Source organism: Cebus imitator, unplaced genomic scaffold (genome assembly GCF_001604975.1).
Source record: "Cebus imitator isolate Cc_AM_T3 unplaced genomic scaffold, Cebus_imitator-1.0 Scaffold732, whole genome shotgun sequence".
NCBI lineage: Eukaryota > Metazoa > Chordata > Mammalia > Primates > Cebidae > Cebus > Cebus imitator.
Window position 1 is genome coordinate 411,270 of NW_016108047.1, and position 24,197 is coordinate 435,466.

General features: G+C 41.0%; 1 protein-coding gene across 1 annotated transcript in view; it reads right to left on the reverse strand.

The window, feature by feature from the left end:
• DIP2C (disco interacting protein 2 homolog C) overlaps positions 1-24,197 on the reverse strand; it is a 196,776-nt gene that overhangs the window by 136,894 nt on the left and 35,685 nt on the right. The window contains exons 9-11 of the mRNA XM_037735141.1: positions 20,538-20,663; positions 5,209-5,418; positions 880-1,014 (exon numbers count right to left, since the gene is read on the reverse strand). Coding sequence (XP_037591069.1) covers positions 880-1,014; positions 5,209-5,418; positions 20,538-20,663 — 471 coding nt within the window. The remainder of the gene's footprint in view (positions 1-879; positions 1,015-5,208; positions 5,419-20,537; positions 20,664-24,197) is intronic.

Genomic DNA, 24,197 nt, shown 5'->3' on the forward strand with positions numbered 1-24,197 from the left:
GGGCCTCGGATAGGCCTCCTTGTCTACCTGTGCCCGCTGGGGCTCAGATAGGCCTCCCTGCCCACCTGCGCCTGCTGGGGCTCGGATAGGCCTCCCTGCCCACCTGCGCCTGTCGGGCCTCAGATAGGCCTCCTTGTCCACCTGTGCCCGCTGGGGCTCGGATAGGCCTCCCTGTCCACCTGCGAGTCCCATGCACCACAAGACGGCATGCCAAGGTGGCTCCATGCAGCTTCTCACAAGGGCATTGTTTTTCACTGCTAGGCTCTACTCTGACTTTTATGACCCCAGGAAGGAATAAGACTTAAATAGAATAGTGGCTGGGTGATACGAACAGCCATTGTAATTAGAACATACCAAGACCAGGCCACGAGGAAGGATGAAGAACCCCTCAGCCGCAGCCTGCTACCAAATCACTGATGTCTCCGTCCAACATGGATAAAAAAGACCCTCTTTCTTTGGAAGTCTAAAGCAACATATCAGCCCATCTCACAATTACTTTGTTGTACATTTAACTTCATCTTGCTCTTCTAAGTAACTGTTCATGGTCTTAACACCGGTATTGTAATTTCTCAATTGCTGAACCACCATTATTCAGTAGCTAAAATGTCAACATCTTATAAAATTTCTTTTTCTTTTCATGACTAAATTCCTACAATATTTACGTTTTTCCTACAAGAAGTAACATTTGGCTTACTTGGAGAATATTCACATTTCTGAGGCTAGGCCACCTTCCATGAGAGGCTCCTGAAAGATCTGATTTATTGGCTTTATCAGAACTGATCGCTCCCCAGGAAGAAACACACCCAGTCACAGGCACAGAAATGGACATTGGCACCAGCAGTTTACCAGAAAGAGACACATCTCTGCTTTGACACGTACCATCCCCGGTCTCCATGAGCTCGGCGTTGCCATACTTGGGTGCTGTCCGGGACCCCGTGGAGCCCTGTGGTCTCTCCACCTGTATTGAGTGCTCTGAGGTGTATGTGGTTACGTCAGGAGGTGCAGAATGATTTTCTGTAAAGAAGCACATCGTGAGCTTTTCTGGTGGTTGTCAACTTTTTTCTGAAGGCTGAGCGGCCTAGGAAGAGACCAGAGCACAGGGGCTCACCCTGTGTGTGCCGTGAGCTGCCAAAGCCACTCTCAGCCACGTCCGCCACATCATCCAGCACAAAGGGGGACCTGGCATAACTCACGTTGCCACAAATGGAGCAGAGTTCAGTCCAACTTCCAACGTCATTTCCTACCAGGAGCCATGTCAGCAGGCCTCAGTAGCATTTTAACTAAAGTAACGTTAGACAGCCAATGGCAGGGCCTTGGGAACCCTGTGTTTGCTCATGGAAGGGTCCTATTTCCTATCTGCCACAGGCAACACAGCTGAGGGCTTACTCACGCTTTGAAGCCAGGAGCCTCGATTGGAAACCCGGCTCCAGAAACTTCTGGGAATTTGGGGAAGTCCCTTAAGCTCTCCATGCCTCAGTTCCTTCATTCATCAAATGGGAACAGTAATGGCCATGACCATGTAGGGTAGTGGGGTGGATTAAAGGTCATAGGATGTTCTTCATAAAAGGGGAGACATTAAGAACTATTATTTTATTATTTGTCTTAGTACAAACAATACTAGTCATTCAAAAACTGACATTTACACCCTAATGTGTACTAAGGGCTGCATTAGGCCAACGAGCACGTGGAGCGCTTTCTCTTACGGCATCCCCTGGAGATAAAGCTGAGCCATACACAGTTAAGTGCGGAAAAGCAAGCTTTCCTATTTAACAAAGGAAGCATTGAGGAAGATGCGCCTAGCAGCCCATCGATGAGCTCATCACACCTAGAACCTTGATGACGGGCGCCCCCATGCGGATCTTGATTCTGAACCCTCCTGTGACAGTAGCTTTTCGGGAACCCCTGCCACTTGTCCCATGTGACAGAAGCGTGGTATTTTGTGCTCCTGAAAGTGGTGCTGATCCCAAAAGCCCTTCTTCACCGATGCTGCCTGTGTCAGCACCATGCCCGGAGGCCATCTAGATGGCAAAATTAACAGAACGCACAAAAACAGGACACAGAAAATTGAGGCACAAAAGAGGCTGTGAAAGGAGGATCCTTTATGATCTGAGAACAGAGCGGGGAAGGTAGGGGGGCAAGCTGCCTGGCACCGCGTCAGCCCCTCCTCACGGAGGGTGTTAATCTGGGGTCACAAGTAGATATGGCAAGGCCACAAACTTGGAACCTGTGACTGGGCAGAGAAGAATCATCGACTCTCACTAAGGAGCAGGCCTGCCACACTGTCTGTCAGGGCGACGTTCCGCCTGGGAGGCAGGCAAACCCAGGCCCAACTTCCTCCAGAAGCAACTCACACACCCCCAGTCCTCAGCGGACTTGGACAGCTGCATCTGGAAGCCTCCTCTCGGCTCCATGTGTAAAAGCGCTACGCACAGCTTCTAGGTGGACAGCGGGTAGCAGTAGAAAGAGAAGGCTGGAATGGGATCTCCTATCTTACGCCAAATTGGCTTGACTGTTAAGACACATGTGAGATGTCCTACTTAATTGCTGGCATAATTAAATTGGTGGAAAAAATCCACAAGGGACTACTTGAGATTTTGCTTCAAAAACAAGCGCAGCCAGCTCTGTGAGACTCTGTGACCTGGACTCCAGCCCTGGGCTTTTCTCCCTCTGACAAAAAGCCTCTGCGGTCTCCACTTCCATCCCTTGACGGGGGGATCGGCCAGTGTGACTCAGTTGTTTACTTGCCCTGGACTCCTTAACACACTCATGTGCATGCACAGACACACACAGACGCACAGACACCCACCCACAGGCACACATGCACACACACGCACGCACCCACGCACAGACACACACGTACAGACACACACACGCACAGGCACATACGCACAGGCACACGCCCACAGGCACTCACACCCACAGGCACACACACATGCACAGGCACACACCCACAGGCACACACACGCACGGGCACACACACGCACGGGCACACACACGCACGGGCACACGCACGCACAGGCACGCGCACGCACAGGGACACAAACGCACGGGCACGCACATGCACACACACACAGGCACAGACACGCACACGCACACAGGCACACGCACAGGCACACAGGCACGCACAGGCACACACGCACACACGCACGCACAGACACACGCGCACACGCACACGCACACACACAGTCACAGACACGCACACAGGCACACACGTGCACACGCACGCACAGGCACACACGCACAGGCACACACACACACAGGCACACACGCACGCATAGACACGCACGCACGCACAGACACGCACGCACGCACAGGCACACACGCACGCACAGGCGCACACACGGGCACGCGCACATGCACGCACAGGCACGCATTTTCTTGTTTGTAGGCTTCTATGATCTCAAAAGGTCAAATGCAAATCTGACTTTTTACTTCTTTTGTTTTGTCGCAGAAAGTATTTTCTCATCAAGTTTATTTTGCCACTGCTTGCTTTCCAAAAACACTTCATAGTTATAGAAAACTTCCAGATATTCTAGGAAGATCATCTTTGTGCCAAATTAGAACTTACTGAAATGTTATACGCCCAGGAGTTACATTTAGGCCCCACGGAGCCTTGATGTACATGAGTTATGAAACCTGCATAGTTTGGATAAATTAATTCTTTGTGCTAAAATTTTCACCATTATTGCAAGGATAAACCCACTGAGGGAGGCCCAAGTGCAGTGATTAATTTGTTCAAAAATGTGTTTTTCTTGGTAAGATTCTGAGCATTTCCTTAAAAATGAATAAAATCAGAAGACACAAATGCTTCCAAGTGGCAGAGGTGGTGTTTGGCCTCTCAGTTCAGGTGCCAGATAAAAAAATGGCAAAGCCTCGGCCACTATCCTGGGATCCAACATATACATGGAATTTTATTATGGAAAGTCACACATTTTTGTTCAATTTTTAACTTCCTGTGATTTCAAGTAGAGGTTAATTCACATAAACCCGTGTACATATTCCCGAAAATGTGTCAAACGGAAGTGCAATAACAGTACTTTGCAAACTTTTAAAGAGTATTTCTATTTTCTCCTTTATACTCCCAACAGTTCTGAGAGAGAAAAAAGAAATTATTTTTCTCATTTTTCACTAAAAACTTAAAGCAGGAGAAGTGACTTCAAGATCCCAGCAGCAGTTATTGGGAAGAGTGAGACTAGACCCAGATCTCCTGACCACAAACTCGTGATCCAGACAGAAAACGGCCGATACTTTAACTCTCGGTGAGCGCTGGAGGGGCTGAGACCCAAGTCAATCCGAAACTCCTCTGAGCATCGAAGAGTCAGTGACTTAGAGTGAGCATTCTGGGGTTCGGGGTGTGTGTGGGCAATTTAATCACTCATGATGCTCACTTGCTTCCCTCTGCATTTTTCAGAGAGCAGGCTTTCCTGCGGTGGCTGAGATACCGGGAGGGTCTGAGCCTGTGCTCACACTCCGTTACAGGCAACATGGTAAACAGCATCTCCTGTTGCTGCTTTAAGGAGGGGCACCCCCAAACTCTATTCAACCCGACTCATGTACTTTATGAAAAACATTTACTACTGAACCATTCAAAGGCAGAGCGATGCGAAGTTCATCACCACTTGCCCATGTGCTGGCTATTCCTTTAATAATTCTCACTTCACTTCTTTTCCACAGCATCTTCAAATGTCATAGGGCAGAGGCCCTAACTGCTTTTTCTAACACAGAGGATCTCCCTGTCATGGAACCTACACACATAACAGTGTGATGTGCCCAAGAAATCTGAACACCTGTGACAGACAGCAGTGTCAGTCAGTCATGATTAAAGTCCCATCTCCTTAAATGACTCCCACAGTCAGGACGAGTCCACTTTAAAACCCTGTCCTATCGATCAGCACTGTTAAAGGTTCACTTAAGAGCGTAAGTGAGAAGAAAACACATGAGCAGGTACGGCTGCAGGTCTCTCCAGGAACAAGCATGGATTTGTTGATGAACAGAAGGCCCCTGGAATCACAGCTGTGGGAGGGACCTGGGTGTGAGAAGCAGTAAAGCAGCTTCCAGAAACAATCAGATCAAAGCACCCCAGGGGCCAGAGGGGCTCTGCGCTTTTTCCACAGAGGGGTTCCACAGGGATGACGCAGACAGAGGAGAACATACACACAGAAAGGCGTTTAGTCAACAGGCATGGAAAGACACTGGAAGCGTGCTCACCTATGTGGGTCTGGGCCATGACGTCTGCCAGCCTGTGGGCGGCCCCGCTGCCCCCGCTCTGCGTGGAGGACGAGGAGGTGGTGGATGTGGTGGAGCCGTGGATGGCCTGGCTGATCCAGTGCTCCATGTTGATGCTGCCTTGGCTGGAGGTGGGGGTGCCCTGGGAGTCCCCCTGCACTGAGCCTTCATCTTCTGAGCCAGAAGACGTATCTGTGTAAGAAGAAAGGCGATTTGCTATATATTGCAGCAAAAACACATACCACAATCTCAGTCCCTCTCCAAACACAGATTGACTTCACCTAAGTCTGAACAACAGTTCAATGACTTTTTGCTGTAGACTCTCTTCAGAAGTTAAACCAGTTTTCAGATAATGAACCATTTCTTTTGGAGTAATGCATTTTTCATCCAAAACACCTTAAATAAACATACTATAAAGATGCTTATTTTGACAGTGTAATCTCAGACGAAGGCACACTTACCCGTTTCCTATACACACAGTTTCGGAAGAAACCAAGTGTTTTCTTGTGTCACCCACAAAGTGAGAGCACGAGGGCCATGTTTCCTCAGGGATGCTGAGGCCTGCGCTGCTCTCCTGAATCTCAGTGTGACTATGTTTAGTCCTTGTTAGTCCTGAGATGTTCTTCTGAGCACTAATTTATTTCTAAGTCAGTGTGTGTTAGATACCCACGCAGATCCTTAAGGATGGAGACGCTGATGCCAATAGCAGGAGAGAAAGTAGAAGGTACTCACGTGGAGTGGCCCCGCCACCCTCCCTTTTCTCCGGTGACACAACAAACCTTCATCACATTTTACACTCAAATGAAATCTATTCACTTTTATAGCATTCGTTTCTTGTACATTCTCATTATTGATTGATTTTTCTATCTGTACAAATTGGATATCTTGGATTGTGATAAAAATATATCAACTTTTTCATTGTAATTTATGAGAATATTTTTAATTTAATACATTTTCATGCAATATCAAGGGTTTTGAGAATGAATTATTGGCATATTTGTTATTTAAACTTCAATGTAAGAATGACATTCAGAATCCTTCCTACAGGTGAGTTATGGGAGATGCCAGCTCAGGTGAGCAGCTCCAGAGCATCGGATGAGAGGAGTCGTCATGGCAAATAATCTTAAGACACAGGTTTGTTTTTCTAAAGACAATAACTGCAAACAATATTCACACTTATTATTATCACTGTCACATGACTTAAGCTGTCTGGAAATTTTAAGTTTACTTGTTAAAAAGTTGTTAGAAAAGGAACGTTAAGAGCCTGAAAATTATCTATCACCCTGCCCTTCAAGAATACTTACACATTTATATAAAAAGTGAAATTGACACATCCTCGAGACTTTTGAGAAAGGTACACCCCCAAGTATCCAAACGGAGCACAACTATCTCCCCAGAACGTCTTCTCGTGGCTCTTTACAGTCTTTCATTCCTAACTCCCATCTACCTTTTCCAAGAAAGCTGCAGAATAATATGAAGTAGACACTCCACTGAGTAACAGCAAAGCAAACAAGCAGCGTATGAAAGGAATGATACATGACCACTGGTGACCAGAATTAAATACCATGAACAGGAATTAAGGTTGATTTAACATTCAAAAATGAATCAATGTTATATACACCGTATAGAATTAAGGGAGTAGAACCACATGTTAACCTTAGAAGACAGAAAAGTACTGACAAATTCAACATTAAAAACTCAACAAACCAGGAATAGAAGCTAATTTCCTCAACCTGTTAAAGTGCATTCATGAAAAGCCACGGCTAACATTGTATTTAATGGTCAACAATGGAATGCATTTTCCCTAAGATTGAGAACAAGACAAAGATATGCCCTCTTGCCATTTTTATTCAACTTCATCTGGCAGTTTCCAGCTAATAAATTCAATTAATAGATTTAATAATAAACTAAAGACATCCAGTTTAGAAAGGAAGGAATAAAGTGTCTTTATTAATAGATGACCTTAGATGTAGAAGATTGCAAGAAATCCACCAAAAATGCTTCACATTACTAAAAAATGAGTTTGATGAGGTCACAGGACACAAGATATATGTATGTTAACAATAAACCTGAAAATGGAATTTATGGTTCCATTCACAATAGCATCAAAAGCATAAAACATTCGGCACAACTTCTAACAAAAAGGTGCAAAATGTGTACACTGAAAACTACAAAACATCACTGAGAGAAATTAAAGAAGATTCAAATAAATGGAAACAAAATAAATGGAGACAGAGTCATAATCATGAATTGGAAAACTCAGTATTATCAAGACAGCAATTGTTCCCAAAGTGTTCCATAAATTCAAGGCACTCTCCAATAAAATTCCAGAAGGGCGTGTGTGTGTGTGTGTGTGTGTGTGTGTGTGTGTGTGTGTGTGTGTGAAATTGAAAGCTTATTCTCAATTTTACTTGGGAATACAAAGGAACTAGAATAACCAAAATAATTTTGAAAAAGGAAAACAAAGTTGGAGGACTTCACTATCTGATTTCAAAACTTTACATAAAATCACAGTAATTAAGGGAGTGATAGCACAAGAATAGACATATATGTCAAAGGAACAGAATAAACCCAGAAATAAAGTCTTATATTTATGGTCAATTAATTTTTGACAAAGGTCTCAAGACAACTCAGAATAATATGATATACCCAGTTTCCCACACCCCAAAAAGAAAGCATGGGAAAAAAAATTCCCCCAAACCAACAAAAAATTCACTTAGATCCCTACTGCACGTATACAAACTAACTCAAAATGGATCACAAATCTAAATTAAACAACAGTAAGACTATGGATTTAAAACTTCCAAAAACATAATCCATAAAATACAAATTAGTAAACTGGACTTCATCCAAATAGAAAACTATTAAGTTTTAAAAGATGACTATCTCCCTATAGCTAATGTGACAAATTAGCTTGACCGTAGTGGCTTATAACAACACACATATTTATTATCCTACAAATGGAGAAGTCAGAACATAGCTCTGAGGGTCAGCAGAACTATGTTCCTTCCAGAGCCTTCAAAGGAGCCTTTCCCAACTTCTAGAGGCCACCTGCGTCCTTGACTCACAGCCCCTCCCCATCTCTGCAGAGCATCACTCCAGTCTCTGACTCTTCCTCCTCTGGTAAGGACCTTCTTGATTACAGTGGGTCCACTTAGTTAAGCCAGGATAATGGTCCCATCTCAAGATCTTTAAATTAATCATGGCTGAAAAATACCTTTTACCACTTAAGGTAACATATTCATAAGTTCTGAGGATTAGGACATGAATATCTTGGAGGAGGGGTATTTATTCTGTCTACCACAGAATAGTCTGTCCTTTCATTGAGAAACTGTACACCTGTAAAAGTCTTATGTTCAGATTGTATAAGGCACCTATAACCCATAAGATGACAACCAACCCATTTAAAACATGGGCAAAAAATCTGAACAGATATTTTACCCGTTAATATATACAAATGGTTATGAATAGGAATTAGCACATTAAAAGCTAATAGGCATATTAAAAGATGCTTAGCATCGTTAATTGTTTCAAATTAAATGCACAACGATATTCTATTTCACATCAATTAGAACGGCAAAAATAAAAATGTCAACAATACCAATTGCTGGTGATGATGTAGAGAAATTGGGATGCTCATATACTGCTGGTGGGAGTGTAAAACGGTGCAGATCTTTTGTAAACAATTTGGCAGTTTTTAAAAAGCGAAACATAAACTTAGGGTAAAAGTCAATCATTCTACTACTTGGCATCCAACCAAGATAAAGGAAATTATATGTATACACAAATATATGTACATATATAATGTCGACAGCAGCATTATTCATAATTGCTAAATACTGGAAACAATGAATAACCAAGTGGTGAATCAGTAAAGAGAATGCGTTATATCCATCTAAAAGAGTATAATTCAACAGTAAGAAGGAATAAGCTACCGATGCATGGTACAACATGGACAAACTTCAAACAGGTAAAGGAGGTGTAAAGAAGAGCGGACATTCGATGATTTTATATCATAAAATTATAATATAAAAAACTAAAAACCATAAAATCATAAACATAGATTAAAATATTCTAGAAAATTTAGAGAGTGCTGTTACAATTTATAGGATTCTTTTCTTTCCACAGAGCTAACCTTTCATCTGATATCATTCGCAGTCAGCCTGAAGTACATCCTTTAGCATGTTTATAGTATAGTTCTGCTGATAACACATTCTCTCAGCTTTCGCATTTGTGAATGTGTTATTTCACCCTTGTTTGTAAAGGAGATTTTTACCAGATATGAGTTGACAGGCTTTCCCCCTCCTTTTAGTATTTTAGAAAATGTCTTTCCATTGTCTTGTGGTCTCTATTGTATCTTCATGGAAGTCATGCATGGTTCAAATGCTTCTCTGGTACGTAACATGTCTTTTTCTTCTGAGTAATTCTGGGATTTCCTCTTAATCTTTGGATTTCAGTACTTTGACTATTATAAACTTAGATGTGATTATTTTTATACTTGTTCTGCTCAAACTTCACTGAACTTCTCAGGGCTGGATACTGGTATTTTACATCAATTTGAGAAAATTATGACTCATTTCTTCAAATACTTCTGCTCTTTTCTCTCTCTTTTCCTTCTTGTATTACAAGTATGTTAACATTGTACCATAGGAACTTGAGGTTCTGCCAATTTTTCCTTAATTTTTGTTTCCCTGGTCTTCACTTTGGTTAATTTCTCTTCATCCATCTTCCTTCTACAGCCTGTTAAGCCCAACCAGCAAAATTTCATCTCAGTATTGTGTTTTTCAGTTTTAGAGCGATGTCTCATGTATTCTTTCCAACCCCACATATGCACAGCTTCCCCTAACATCAACATTCTCTGCCAGAGTGGTACAGCTGATATTTCCACACTGAAACATAATTATCACCCAAACTCCATAGCTCACATCAGGGTTCCTTCTTGGTGTTGTACAATATTTGGGCTTGGATAAAGGCGTGACGTACCCATGATGACAGTATCATACAGAGTATCACACAATACTAAAATCCTCCTGCTCTGCCTGTATATCCCTGCCTCCCCCAGCCCCTGACAGCCACTGATCTCTTCACTGTCTCCACAGTCTTGCCTTTTCCAGGATGTTGTATAGCTGAAATCACACAGCAACCTTTTCAGATTGACCACTTTCACATAGCAATATGCAATTGAAGTTTCCTCCATGTCTTTTTATGGATAATTCATTTAATTTATTTTTAGCACTGAATAATATCCCACTGTCTGGATGTACCATTTTACTTATACATTCACCTACTGAAGGGCATTCTGGTTGCTTCCAAGTTTTGGCAGTTATGAATAAGGCTGCTCTAAATATCTATGTGTAGTCTTTGTGTGTGGACTTAAGTTTTCAACTCCTTTGAGTAAATGCCAAGGAGTATAATTGCTAGATCATATGGCAAAAGTATATTTAGTTTTGTGAGAAGCCACCAAACTGTCTTCCTAAAGGCTGTTCTATTTAGCATTGAGACCAGCCACGAATGATAGAGAATTCTCACTGCTGCACATTGTTACAAGCTTTGGTGCTGATGAAGTTCTGGATTCTGGCCATTCTGATAGGTGTGTAGTGATATCTTACTGTTGTTTTAATCTGCATTTCTCTATGACATGTAAAGCATCATTTCATATGTAGATCTGCCATCTTTATATCTTCTTTGATGAGGCAACTGTTAGTCTTTGGTCCATGTTTAATTTTACTTACTCATTTTTTAAAGACAGAGTCTCACTATGTTGCCTAGTCTGGAGCCAATTCACAGGTGCAATCCCACTACTGATCAGCATAGGAATTCTGACCTGCTCCGTTTCCAATGCAGGCTAGTTTATTCCTCCCATGAGGTCACTGGGTTGACACTAAACTTAGTGTGGACAACTGACAGGCATAAATCACAACAACCTGGAACTCCTGGACTCAGGTGATCCTCCTGCCTCTGCCTCCCAAGTAGTTGAGACTACAGGCACATGCCATCACATTTGGCTGGCCCCTGTTTTAATCAGGTTGATTGCTTTGTTATTTTTGACTTTTAAGAGTTCTTTGAATATTTCAAATAAAAGTTCTTTATCATTTACATATTTTGTAAACATCTTCTGTCTGTGGCTTGTATTTTAATTACTTTGAGTCATTCACATAGCAGAAAATGTTCATTTTTATTGGAGACTAGCTTATCAATTCTTTCAATTCTTTGTTGTATTTAAGTTATCACCAAACCAAAGTCACCTAGATTTTCTCTTACCTTCTATTAATTCTATAGTTTTGCATTTTACATTTAGATCTGTCATCTGTTTTGACAGGCAGGAATACAATACTTCACCACTATATGAATGAGGACAGTGGCTGTGTGATCTATTTTAATTTTTTTGAAGATGTAATGTCTATTTTTTTCTTTGCATGTGGATGTCCAGTTGTTACAGTACCATTTGTTAAAAACACTATTTGCTCCACTGTATTGCCTTTGTTTCTCTGTCAAAGTTTAGTTGACTTTTTTTTTTTAACTGGGCTTTCTAGTCTGTCCCATTCATCCTTTTGTTTGTTCTTTCACCAATGCCACATGTCTTCACTATCATCGAATTACAGTAAGTCTTGAAGTTGGGTAGTGTCAGTCTTCAACTTTGCTCTTCTTTTTCAATACTGAAACAACAAACTTTCAAATCAGTTTGTTGATATTAAAAAAAAAAAAACTTGTTGGGATTTTGGTTGGATCGCATTGAACCTATATATCAAGTTGGGAAGGAAACATCTTAACAATACTCAGCGTTCCTCTTCATGAACATGGACTACCTGTCCATTTATTTAGTTTTCCTGTGAATGAGTTTTCTAGTTTTCCTCATACAGGTCTTGAATATATTTTGTTAGATTTTATACCTAAGCATTTCATTTTGGGGAGGGCTACTGGAAATGGTTTTTTTTTAATTATTATTTTTAGTAGAGATGAGGTTTTGCCATGTTGTCCAGGCTGGTCTCCAACTCCTGACCTCAGGCGATCTGCCCACCTCAGCCTCCCAAAGTGCTGGGATTATGGACATGAGCCATGGTTTTTACTTTCAATTTCTGCTTGTTCATTGCTGGTAAACAGGAAAGTCACTGAACTTTTGTACATTAAACTCATATCCTGCAATACTGGTATAATCACTTATTAGTTTCAGGTTTTTCCAGTTTATTTTTGTTTTGTTTTTGATAAATTCTTTTGGATCTTCTACATCGGCAAGCATGCCATCTATGAACAAAGTTTTATTTCTCTTCCCAATTAATATATATTTTATTTTTTGTCATAACTGCATTAGCTAGGACTTCTAGTACAATGTTGAACAAAAGTAGTGAGAGGAAACATCCTTGTTTTTCCTGATCCCCTTTCCAGATCTTAGTGGGAAAGATTCTAGTTTCTCACAATTGAATATGATGTTAACAGAAGGTTTTTTGTAGACATTCTTTATCAAATTGAGGAAGATCACCTCTGTTACTAGTTTGCTAAAAGTTTTTATGAGTGTTAGATTTTGTCAAATGTGTTTTCATTTTCTTTAGCCTGTTAATGTGATGAATTACATTAATTAGCTTTCAAATGTTAAACCAGCTTTGGATTTGTGAAACAAATTCCACTTGGTTTTGCTGCACAATTCTTTTAACAGTGTTGGATTTAATTTGCTAACATTTTGTTGAAGGTTATGCATCTATGTTCATAAGAGATGCTGCTCTACAGTTTTCTTGTAATATTTTGTTCTAGTTTTGGTATTAAAATGATGTGGGCTCCACAGATGAGTTAAAAAGTATTCCTCAGCTTCTATGTTCTGAAAGAGATTGTAGAGAATTGGTATAATTTCTTCTCAGATGTTTGACAGAATTCACCAGTGAACCTCTGGGACTGGCACTTTCTGTTTTCAAAGGTTATTAACTACTGATTCAATTTGACAGATTAGGCTTATACAGGTTGTTTCTTCCTGTTCAAATTTTGGCAGATTCGTCTTTAAAGAAATCGGTCCATTTCATCCAAGTTATCAAATTTGTGGACATAGAGTTGTTAATAAAATTCCTTTATTATCCTTGTAATGTCCATGGGATCTGTAGTGATGTCCCTTATTTCATTTCTCAATTGGTAATTTATATCCTCTATTTCTTTCTTATTCTTGTTAGAGGCTTATAAATTTTCTCTCAAAGAACCAGCTTTTGGTTTCATTGACTTTCTCTATTGATTTTCTGTTTTCAGTGTACTGATTTCTGCTGTTTCATTATTTGTCTCCTGCTTAACCTGCTGTTCTTTTTCTAGTTTTCTAAGGTAGAAGCTTACTGATTTTAGATCTTTTTTAACATATGCATTTAAAGCTATAAATTTCCCTCTAAACATTATTTTCATTGCATCTCACAAATTTTAAAAAGTTTTCATTTTCATTTACTTCAAAATTTTAAAGAAATCATATTTCTTCCTTGAGCAAGGTTTTACAAGTATATTGTTTAATCTCCTAATATATTTTCCAGTCATCTGTTACTGATTTCTACTTTATTGTGGTTAAGAACATTGTTGTTTGATTCCTATTCTTTTGAATTTGTTAAGGTCTGTTTTGTGGACCAAAACATGGCATATCTTGGTGAATGTTCCGTATTTTGTTTTTGGAGGAAATAGTCTATAAATGTCAATTATATACAGTTGACTGAAGATGTTAATTTCAATTTTGTCCTTACTGATTTTCTGGCTACTGAACTGGTCCTTTTCTGATAAGAGGGGGTTAAAATTTCCAACGATAATAGTGGGTTAATTATTTCTCCTTGAAGTTTATCAGTTTTTGCTTTGGCATTTTGATGCTTTGCTAGGCAGAAACATATTTAAGGATTATTGTATCTTCTTGGAAAATTGACCCCTTTATTATTATGGATTTGTCATCTCTGGTAACTTCTCTTGATGTAAAGTCTACTCTGTCTCAAATTAACATCGCCATTTCCATTTTTTTTAAATTAATGTTGGCTGGGTGCAGTGGCTCATGTCTGTAATCCCAACACTTTGGGAGGCTGAAGTGGGCAGATCACCTGAGGTCAGGAGTTCGAGATCAACCTGGCCAACATGGTGAAATCTCACCTCTACAAAAATACAAAAACAAAACAAAACAAAACAAAATTAGCTGGGCCTGACAACAGGTTTCTGTAATTCCAGCTACTCGGGAGGCTGAGGTAGGAAAATCAGTTGAACCTGGGAGGCAGAGGCTGCAGCGAGCCAAGATTGCACCATTGCACTGCAGCCTGCACCAAAAGCAAGACTGTACCCAAAAAAAAAAAAATTAGTGTTAACATTTTTATATTTTTCCTTTACTGTTGATCTATATATCTCTTTATATTTAAAGTGGATTTCTTATAGACAATATATAGTTGGGTGTATTTGGACTACTGACTTTGAAAGTGAGTAATGATATATAGTTGGATTAACATCTACCATATTTGTTACTATTTTCTATTTGTTGCTCTTGTTCTTTTTGTCTTTCACTTTGTTTTTTTTCTTGTGATCTTAATGGAGCATTTTCTGTGATTTACTTTCTTTCCTTTCTTAGCATATCAGTTCCTTTCAGCTGGCTGCCTTGGAATTTGCAATATAAATTTATAACCCAAGTCCACTTTCAAACACTATACTGCTTTCTGGATATTGCAAGCACCTTATAATAACAAAATAATCCTAATTCCTAATTGCTGTCTTCCATCCCTTGTATCACTACTGTCATTCATTTCGCTTATATTTAAGAATGTGTACATGATACATACGTAAGCACATATAACCAAATATACTGTCACTATTATGAATGAACTGATATGTCAGATCTATTAAGAAAAATGAAAGTTTTTCTTCTACCTTCACTGTTCCTTTGATGCTTTTTATTTTTTTTAAACAGACAATGTCTTGCTCTGTTGCCCAGGCTGGGGTGCAGCAGCATCATTATAGCTCACTGCAGCCCCGAACAGGATCCTGGGCTCAAGTGACCCTCCTGTCTCAGCCTCTCAAAGTAGCTGGGACTACAGGTATGAGCCACTGTGTTTGGCTAGTTTTTTTTTTTTTTTTTTTTTAAGAGACAGAGTCTTACTACGTTGTCCAGGCTGGTCTCAAATAACTGGCCTCCCACAATTCTCCCACCTTGGCCTCTCAGAGTGTTATGGTGACAGCCCCTGCACACAGCCTGCGCTCTTCCTTTCTTTATGCGGAGCTGAGTTACTGACCTCTACTATTTTCTCTCTAAAGAACTTTGAACATTTTTTGCAAGGCAGGTCTCTGGGCAACAAATTTTCTCAATTTTTGCCTGGGAAAGTCTACTTTTCCTTCACTTTTAAAAGATAATTTCACAGGGTACAGACTTGTAGGTTGATGACTTTTTTTTCCTGTCAATACTTTAAATATTTCACTCCACTCTTCTTGCTTTCATGGTGTTTGAGGAGAAGTTGAATATAATTCTTATCTTTGACTTTCTATAGGGAAGGCGATTATTACTCTGGCTTCTTTGGTTTTTTTAATCTTTGATTTGTCATAGTTTGAAAATTATACGGCCAAGTATAGTTTATTTTTGTTTTGTTTTCATCACTGTTGTTTTTACATTTTTCCTGCTTGGTGTTTGAGCTTCCTGAATCATAGTTTGCTGTCTGGCATTAATCTGAGAAAATTCAGCCATTATTGTTACAAATACTTCTTCTGTTCCTCTTTCTTCTCCTTCTATCAGCGTTACACATATTTTACGCCTTCTGTAGTTGTCCCATAGTGCTTGGATACTCTGTTCTTTTTTGCTTTTCAGTTCTGGAGATTGGAGGTTTCTATTTCCCTTTCTCCAGGTCAGAAGGCTCCGATAAAGCCTCAGCAGGTTAGTCTCTAGTTAACTAGCTTCTCTGGAAGGCAGATCGAGTGAAGGGTGCTCCTGCATATTTAAAAATGATTCATTTTCTCCTTCCCCTGTAGTAAGTATCAGGGGATTTTTCTCTGGTATTTACTTCAAGGACCTGGTTAAGTTTCTGATGGTACAACTCACAAAGGCACGGGTCCATGTGCATAAGCCTCCTGGGGGGTTTAATTCTCAGGCTTGGCCATACCTCACTGCAGCAAGTTGTCAATTACAGTTAAGATATTTTAACCCCAGCGCAGCTTCCTTGGAGCATTCTGCTCCGGCGTATGGTGGTTCTCCACTTTTTTTTTTTCCTGTCCATCCAATTTGGGGACAGCAGCTTGCCTGCAACCTCATGTCTCTTGCATGTTTATTTTTCAGTTTGCTCAGCTTTTTGCTTGTGAGGAAGAAGCGACGATCCCCAAGATCGCCAGGTACAGAACCTGAAACTCCCTATCTCCATCACAGTAAAAAGTGTCTTCTGACTCAAGTATTAAAATATTTTCTTTTAGTTCTTTGACACATTTTCATTTGATTCCCTGAATATTTATAATTGTAGATTTAAAAACTCTGTCTTCTGCTATATCAGATATTTAGACTGGTGCCTTTCGACAGAATTATGAGAGTCCTATATAGAACTTTAAACCTTCTTTGTAGCCTCATATATATAAGTGTATAAATAGGTACAATTAATTTTACTAATATATTTTTAACTCAAAATGCTCACACTATACTTTCAATAAGAAATAAAAATATTTTCTATTTTTCATATTAACTGATGTGTCTTTCACACTCACAGCGAATTCAATTCAGACCAGGCGCACTTCCTGTGCTCAGCCGCCACACGTGAAGAGTGGCGACAGATCTGGTGTGGTGGACACCGTACTGCACAGTGTGTGTGCACATTTTACTGCCTTTTTTCTTGACCACAGATTCTACCTCCTGTTTCTCTGTATATGCAGTGATTATTTGCTGAATATTACACATTGGAAAACACATCGAGCATACTCAGGATCCCGTAACCGTCCTCTGAAGCTTTCAGCTCTTGTTTTAGCAGGCAGCACAGGCACTGCTGGGTCATCGTGACCATGGGCAGGCTTTGACTGATTCGTTGCTAGTGTGGATCTGTGGAGAGCTCCAGTCCTGCACCCACTTCAATCTCCACCTCCCGGAACTGGTAGGGTGGCCGTGCTTCACTCACACCTGAGCTCTCCGTGCATGGTCTGCAAGTGCTCTCCATGGAGAGAGCAAGTGCTCTATGGGTTCATCTCATTCATTCTCCTGCTCTCAGGTTCTGGCTTACACAGTTGTGGTCCGCAGACTGAAAACAGCCACCTCATTTGTTTCGTGCAGTTTTACAGTTGTTTACAGCAGGTGTGTGATTTGGGTCCCTTTTATTTCATCATGGCTAGAAGCAGAAGTTTTGGTAAATTATTCTTGGATCTTCACATGTGAAAACTAAAGGAACGTTTCATCCGTAGAATATTAGCATTGCAACAATCCTAATGAGATTTCCTCCAGAAACTACGATCCTGGTCAGCAACCAGTCATTTCATAGAGAGAAGATAAACTTCAAGAATATTCTCTGAAGAGCAATGAAACTGAGGTAAGATCTAACTACTGTTACCAACAACCAAGAAAAATAGATCAGAGGAAACGCAGCTAAGATTTCATTGAAGCAAGCATGATAATAAACATGCAGACTACCGCTAAACACAAAATAGGCTGGGAGTAAAAAATTTTTATGATATTGACTTATGATTGCACACAACTGCCCCATGTGATATTACTAGGACTCCTTACGAAAATTTACAAAATGTGTGTTATGGTTAACATAAAAATGCTAATCATATAAATGCAAATATTTCACAAAAACCTTTCAAATAATATTCTTTTATATTTTGCAAAGACATCTGCATAATGAGGTTTTTCATCACACATGACCCAATAACATTTCCCAGCGGCGGGATTCAATATGAGAAATAAGCATAAACACAAATAATTTCACTACTTCTTCCATTTTAAACTCATTTCTCTTATATAAAGTGGTCAAGAAGAATACCTACCCTTAAATACTGGCTAGTGCCAAAAATTTGGTTTAAAATTTTTTAAAACTTTTAAGTCCATTTTGTTAGTTACACAAAGAACACATACAAATAAAAATTTTACCATAGGTTTTGGCAAATTGTGACCATAAACTAAACAAACAGGATTAAACGTATTATTTTTTTTGAGACAGGGTCTTGCTCTGTTGTCCAGGCTGGGGTGCAGCGGCACGATCATGGCTCACTGCAGCCTCAACCTTCCTGGGCCCAAGTGATCCTCCCACATCAGCCTCCTGAGCAGCTGGGACTACAGGCACACACAACCATGCCTGTCTGATTTCTGTATTGTTTGTAGAGATGGGGCTTTGGAATGTTGCCCAAGCTGGTCTCAAACACTGGGGCTCAAGCAATCTGCCTGCCTCAGCTTCCCAAAGCACTGGTGTTAGAAGCATAAGCCACCACACGCAGCCTAATCATTTTTAAACAGTCTCTAATTATTTATTATTATTTTCTAATTGAGATGGGGTCTCACTCTGTTGCCCAGGGTGAAGTGGAGTTGCCGCCTTAGCTCACTGCAGCCTCTGCCTCCAGGGCTCAAGTGATTCTTCTACCTCAGCCTTCCAAGTAGCTGAGACTACAGGTGTCCACCACCATGCCCAGCTAATTTTTTGTACATTTGGTGGAGAAAAAATGCACAAAAGGCATTTTTGTACATTTCTCCGTGTAGTCCAGGCTAGTCTCGAACGTCTGAGCTCAAGCCATTCACCTACCTCAAGTGCAGGCGTTACAGGCCTTAGCCACCACCCCTAGTCCCTAATTATGTGCTGTGGCTTAACATTAAAATAAAGAAAGGGAGGAGCCCAAGGGAGCATGTTGGCAGAAAGACCTCCCTTGCCAACAACCTTGCTAGCATGGCATTCACTTCCTTGCCTGCTGGCACGGTGTTCTTGAGATGAACACGTATCTGTAAATAAAACACAAAAACACCATAGGAACACCATGTCTCTACAAAAAATTAACAATTAGCTGGGTGTGGTGGCATGCACCTGTGGTCCCAGCTGCTTGAGCCCAAGTGGTCACAGCTGCAGTGAGCGATGAGCTGCAATCACGCCACTGAATTCCAACCTTGGCGATGGAGCAAGACCTTGTCTCAAACAAAAAGCGAAAACCCAAAATGATGCAACTCTTTGAGTTCTGTCCTATAAATCTCAGTACCTTCACTCGTAAATGCACAAAAAGGTGACAACTCAGGAGCTGTCTGAAATAATGTGGCATATCCTCGACCTCAGTTCTGATTTCAATCATGTCCTGCTGTCTCACTGCTTGCCAAGACCAACCTAAACTTTAAAACATAAAAATACTCCCAAAAACATTGTGCTTTTTCAACTATTCACATTGTACCTTAAGTTTCTCTTGTAGTGGAAAAAAAATGGTGGCATTTAAAGTGGCATGTAGCTTCAAAGTGGTATGGGAGGTGATTTAGGTCCCTCAAGAAGACAAACTTGCAACAATGGCGTGAACAACGTTGGAATCAAAATCACAGAAATTAAACTCCAAAGAAAGTGGGTTCAATCCATGTTTCTAACAAGTATCTGGGTAACTGAACTTTCTGCTTCACTTTGGTTGTGAAGATCACAAGATGTAGTTTATAATTATTTGGGCAGAGTAAAATAGAGAATTTGGGTAATTACATAAAATTCAAGATTAAATAAAAGCAGTATTCTGTAACAGAAATATAAATGGGCTATTACCTTCAGTAATTTAGATCAGAGGTTGGCAGGTCTATGCACCCAATCTGGTCTGCTGTTCTTGTACATAAAGTTTTACTGGTACATAGCAATACCCACTTGCTATCACCCATGGCTGCTTTCACACTCCAAGGGCAGAGCTGAGTAACTGTAGAGACCTATGGCCTGCAGGAACTAAAATGCTATCTGGCACCTTGGAGGCAAAGTTTATGACCTTGATTCAGGTAACCGCCTAAATTGTCCAAGTCTCCTGTTCTAAAACAATACAACAATACACACACTTATATGAAGATTTGAGAACACATATGTAGCAGCTTAATCAGAAGAAAAGTCCAATTTCACCCAGAAGACTACAAGCTCTTCCCTTTTCCATACAAAGAATTAAATGAATAAAACCGCGTAAGATTTTACCAGTATGTATCGTATGAGTCTTGGTGACAAGTTAAAAATGTGTATTTATACAGATAGATAACAATGTTAATTTTCCTTCCAAATTTAACTCATACTATTTTTGGACTTCTGGTTCACAAAATTGCATCACTGCACCATTATTTTGAAAACGAAAACCCCTGACTGCAGGGCTTGTTGACAATATTAAGGTGCCTGAACATGGCGGGCACCTCAGGAGGCAGTGTCGGGGAACATGTCCCTTACCTGGAGGGGTATAGGCATCCATGGAGGTCTGCACGACCAGGGACCTGCGTTTCGAAGGCATAGGCACCGCCATCTTCCGCTCTTTGTGTTTAGCCAGAGCCGCCTGGACAGCTTCTGTGTGGACATCTGAAACGGAGAGAGCTTAGTCACTCAGTGCTCAGCTGAGGTCCCAGAGGCCAAGCTGCCCCCTCTTCTGTTCCTGGAGCACAGTTCATCCACCTTCTGAAACTCATCAACACATGGGTAGGTGAGAAAAGAAAACTGGGTGTTTACAATTCCAGTAAAGACATTAAAATTCATTCACAGAGTTTTAATTACTAATTTTTTCACTGCAGAATCCATATCTATAAGCAAACACTGGCTGTAAAGTATGCTGTGATTTTTCTTTTTAGGATGAATGGTCCTTGATCTTTGGAGATCTCTTTGTAGGTCACACATTCGAGCCGCCAAACTCTTTCACCGTACTGCTGAGGGTTGTGTGCACGCCTCGCACCCTTACTCATGCAGCCATGGCCACAGCTCAACAGGGCACCAGCCACGGGCCAGGGCTGTGTTGGCTGTTGATATGGTTTGGCTATGTCCCCACCCAAGTCTCAGCTTGAATTGTATCTCTCAGAATCCCCACATGTTGTGGGAGGGACCTAGGGAAAGATAATTGAAGCATGAGGGCCTTCTTTCCTGTGCTAGTATTGTGATCGTGAATAAGTTTCACAAGATCTCATGGGTTTATCAGGGGCTTCTGCTTTCACCTTTTCCTCATTTTCTATTGCTGCCACCATGTAAGAAGTGCCTTTTACCTCCTGTCATGATTCTGAGGCCTCCCCAGCTATGTGGAACTGTAAGTCCAATTAAACCTCTTTTTCTTCCCAGTGTTGGGTATATCTTTATCAGCAGCGTAAAAACAGACTAACATGACCATTAACACATTTTGTGGCTATTAACCCATTACATTAATTCCACACATTCACTGAGTGCCTCCTTTGTAAGGTAGTGCCCTAAGAGCTGGGGACACAGTGGTGACAAGGTAGACGTGTCACCACATCTCACACAGGGTGCTCCCTAATGGACAAGATGGGGTCCAGGTGACAGATGAAGCAGCGACTCCAAACTGTGAAGCCAGAACAATCCTCTTAACGCGAAATCAGAGTAACACGAATGAACTACACAGGGTACCAATACGAGAATCTTCAAGACACAGGCAAAAACCCTCTCAAAGGCCCTAAACCGTCAGAATGATGTTGGCAGATAAAAACACCACCAACAAAAACGGTCAGTGTGACTGAAGACAGGCTGGGGGCAGAGGAGCCCCAGGAGGGGGCAGTCTTCTCTGAAGCTGCGAGGATAATCCCACTGAAAGGGAATCAGACACGTCTTTCCTGCTGAAACCCTCCACATTGCTGCCTCAGACAGGACCCAGATCCTGCCACGTCACGCACCCCGGTTGGTTCATGGCGCTGCTTGGCTGCGGTCATCCTTTGTGTGTACTTTCTTCCTCCTAACTAGATCAAGAGCCTGGTTTTCTGGTAGTCTTTCTAATTCCCAATACATGACTGACTTAGGTTCATGGCTGAAACTTGAAGGGCTCATCAATGAGGTGACATAGTGCATTCACTTCCCAGGAATCACTTTCGGTTTTGCATATTCTTTTTAAACTTTTTGGATGTAATTTCAAACACAGAAAATCTGAAGGACCGGCATAGAGAATTCCCATATAACTTTTACCCAGGTTCACCAACTGCTCCTATCTCACACCACTGTTTTCCCTGTCTCTCCCCCATGCATTTGCTAAGTCAAATGAAAAACAATTTCAGATACCATGTCCCTCTATACCTAAATGTTTTGATGTGTTCCTCAACACAAGGATATTCTCTCACATAAATTTCCCTCAAGGTCAGGAAGTTTAACTATCATATACTATAGTCCAATCCAAAGTTCACGTTCAAATGGTGTCAACTGTCTCCCTAATTTTCTTACTTTATTTTATGATCCAAACCAGGATCATGAATTGCATTTATCTGTCATGTGACTTTTACCCTCCTTAAATTCAAGTTTCTTGGCTTTTGTGTTTCTTGAAATTGGAAATTTTAAAGAATACAGGCCAGCTATTTTACAACTTGTCCTTTATTCTGGTGTCTTCTGGACTCAAGAGCGTGCATTTTAGCAGGGACACTGCAGAAGTCTGTCCTGTGTGACAATGTTAACATTGTTCACTCAGTGAAGGTGGCACCTATTGAGTTCCTCCATAGCAAAGATGCTACTTCTCCCATTGCAATAAAGATTGGGAGGAGAGACCCTGATGGTATGTGTATATTCTGTTTCTCATCAATGCTTCACTACTGGTTTTAGCATCCATTGATGATTGCCTGTCATTCCTTCTAAATCATTAGATCTATATTCACTTAAAAAATATTCATTTTATCTTTCGCCATTCATTTACACATATCAACATGCACTCATGGAGTCTGACTTGGTGGGTTAAAATTCATAATTATAATGGTTTATTCTGGTGCTCAAATGGCTCCAGATTTGACACCAGATTCTCCAGCCCTGGGACCAGGAGGCCCAGCTCCTTCTAGTAAAAAATGGTGTCTGGAAGCTAAGACTGGGCACCAGGTGTGCTGCCACTGCAGGTCACTGCTGCTGGACAGTGCTGGCAAGCAAAACACACCACACGTGTACACGCAAGTACACCCATGCCATCCACAGGCACTCCTGTCACTGCCTATGTCTGTTGGGAGCCACCAGCTCACACTGGTACCTCCTGCTGCAACCCAATGCTGTGTATCCATTCCAGGCTTTGGCCTTTTCTCATTTCCACCTCTCTTGTCAAGAAAGAAACCTGGCTCCTGTTAGCCTCAATCTAGTCACTAATTTATTAAGCTTATTTGCTTAAGTCTGGAAATACAGAAATGCTTTTAGAATTGTTATCAATACCACTGTGAAAAATCTATCAAGTAGAGTTCAGTGTTCGTTTATAATTATTTTCTCACTGTTTTTGGAAGGGATGAAGTATAGAGTATACAGGGTGGGATGTTCAGATCTTAAGTACACTCGATGCATTTTGATAAACGGAAATCAACCTAATACCCCCATCAAAGTTCCCACACGCCCCCTCCCGGTCAACCCTGGCCTTCAATAAACAGCCACTGTTCATTCACAATGAGTGTTCCCTGGCGCTCTTCCGTCACCGGAGCCTCATGCAGATTCTGCACCATCACACAGACTCCACGCTATGGTGTTCCCTCTTTACGCAATTCAAGGCTCCTGGAACTCATCCCCACTGCCTGTTTCGGTTTTAGTATTTTGCACATTTTTCCTGATGGGAACTAGGACAATGTACAAATATATCATAATTTGCTCATGTTTCTCCAGCTGAGAGAGATTTGTTTCCAGTTTTTGGCTGTGACAATTTACTCTTAAGATAATGTACATTCTTCTACATGGACACACATTTTCATTTCTCCTTGGTGAATGTCTAAAGTGTAACTGCTGGGCCATATGGTAAGTGTACACATTTTAAAGAAACTCCCAAACTGTTTGCTAAAGTGGCTGTAACATTTTGAGTCCCCATCAGTTTGAGATCCAGCCTGTCACATCTCCCCAGCACCTGCTGCTGTCCTTCTTTCCCGCTCCTGTGAAGCGGAACCTTGTGGGTTTAAG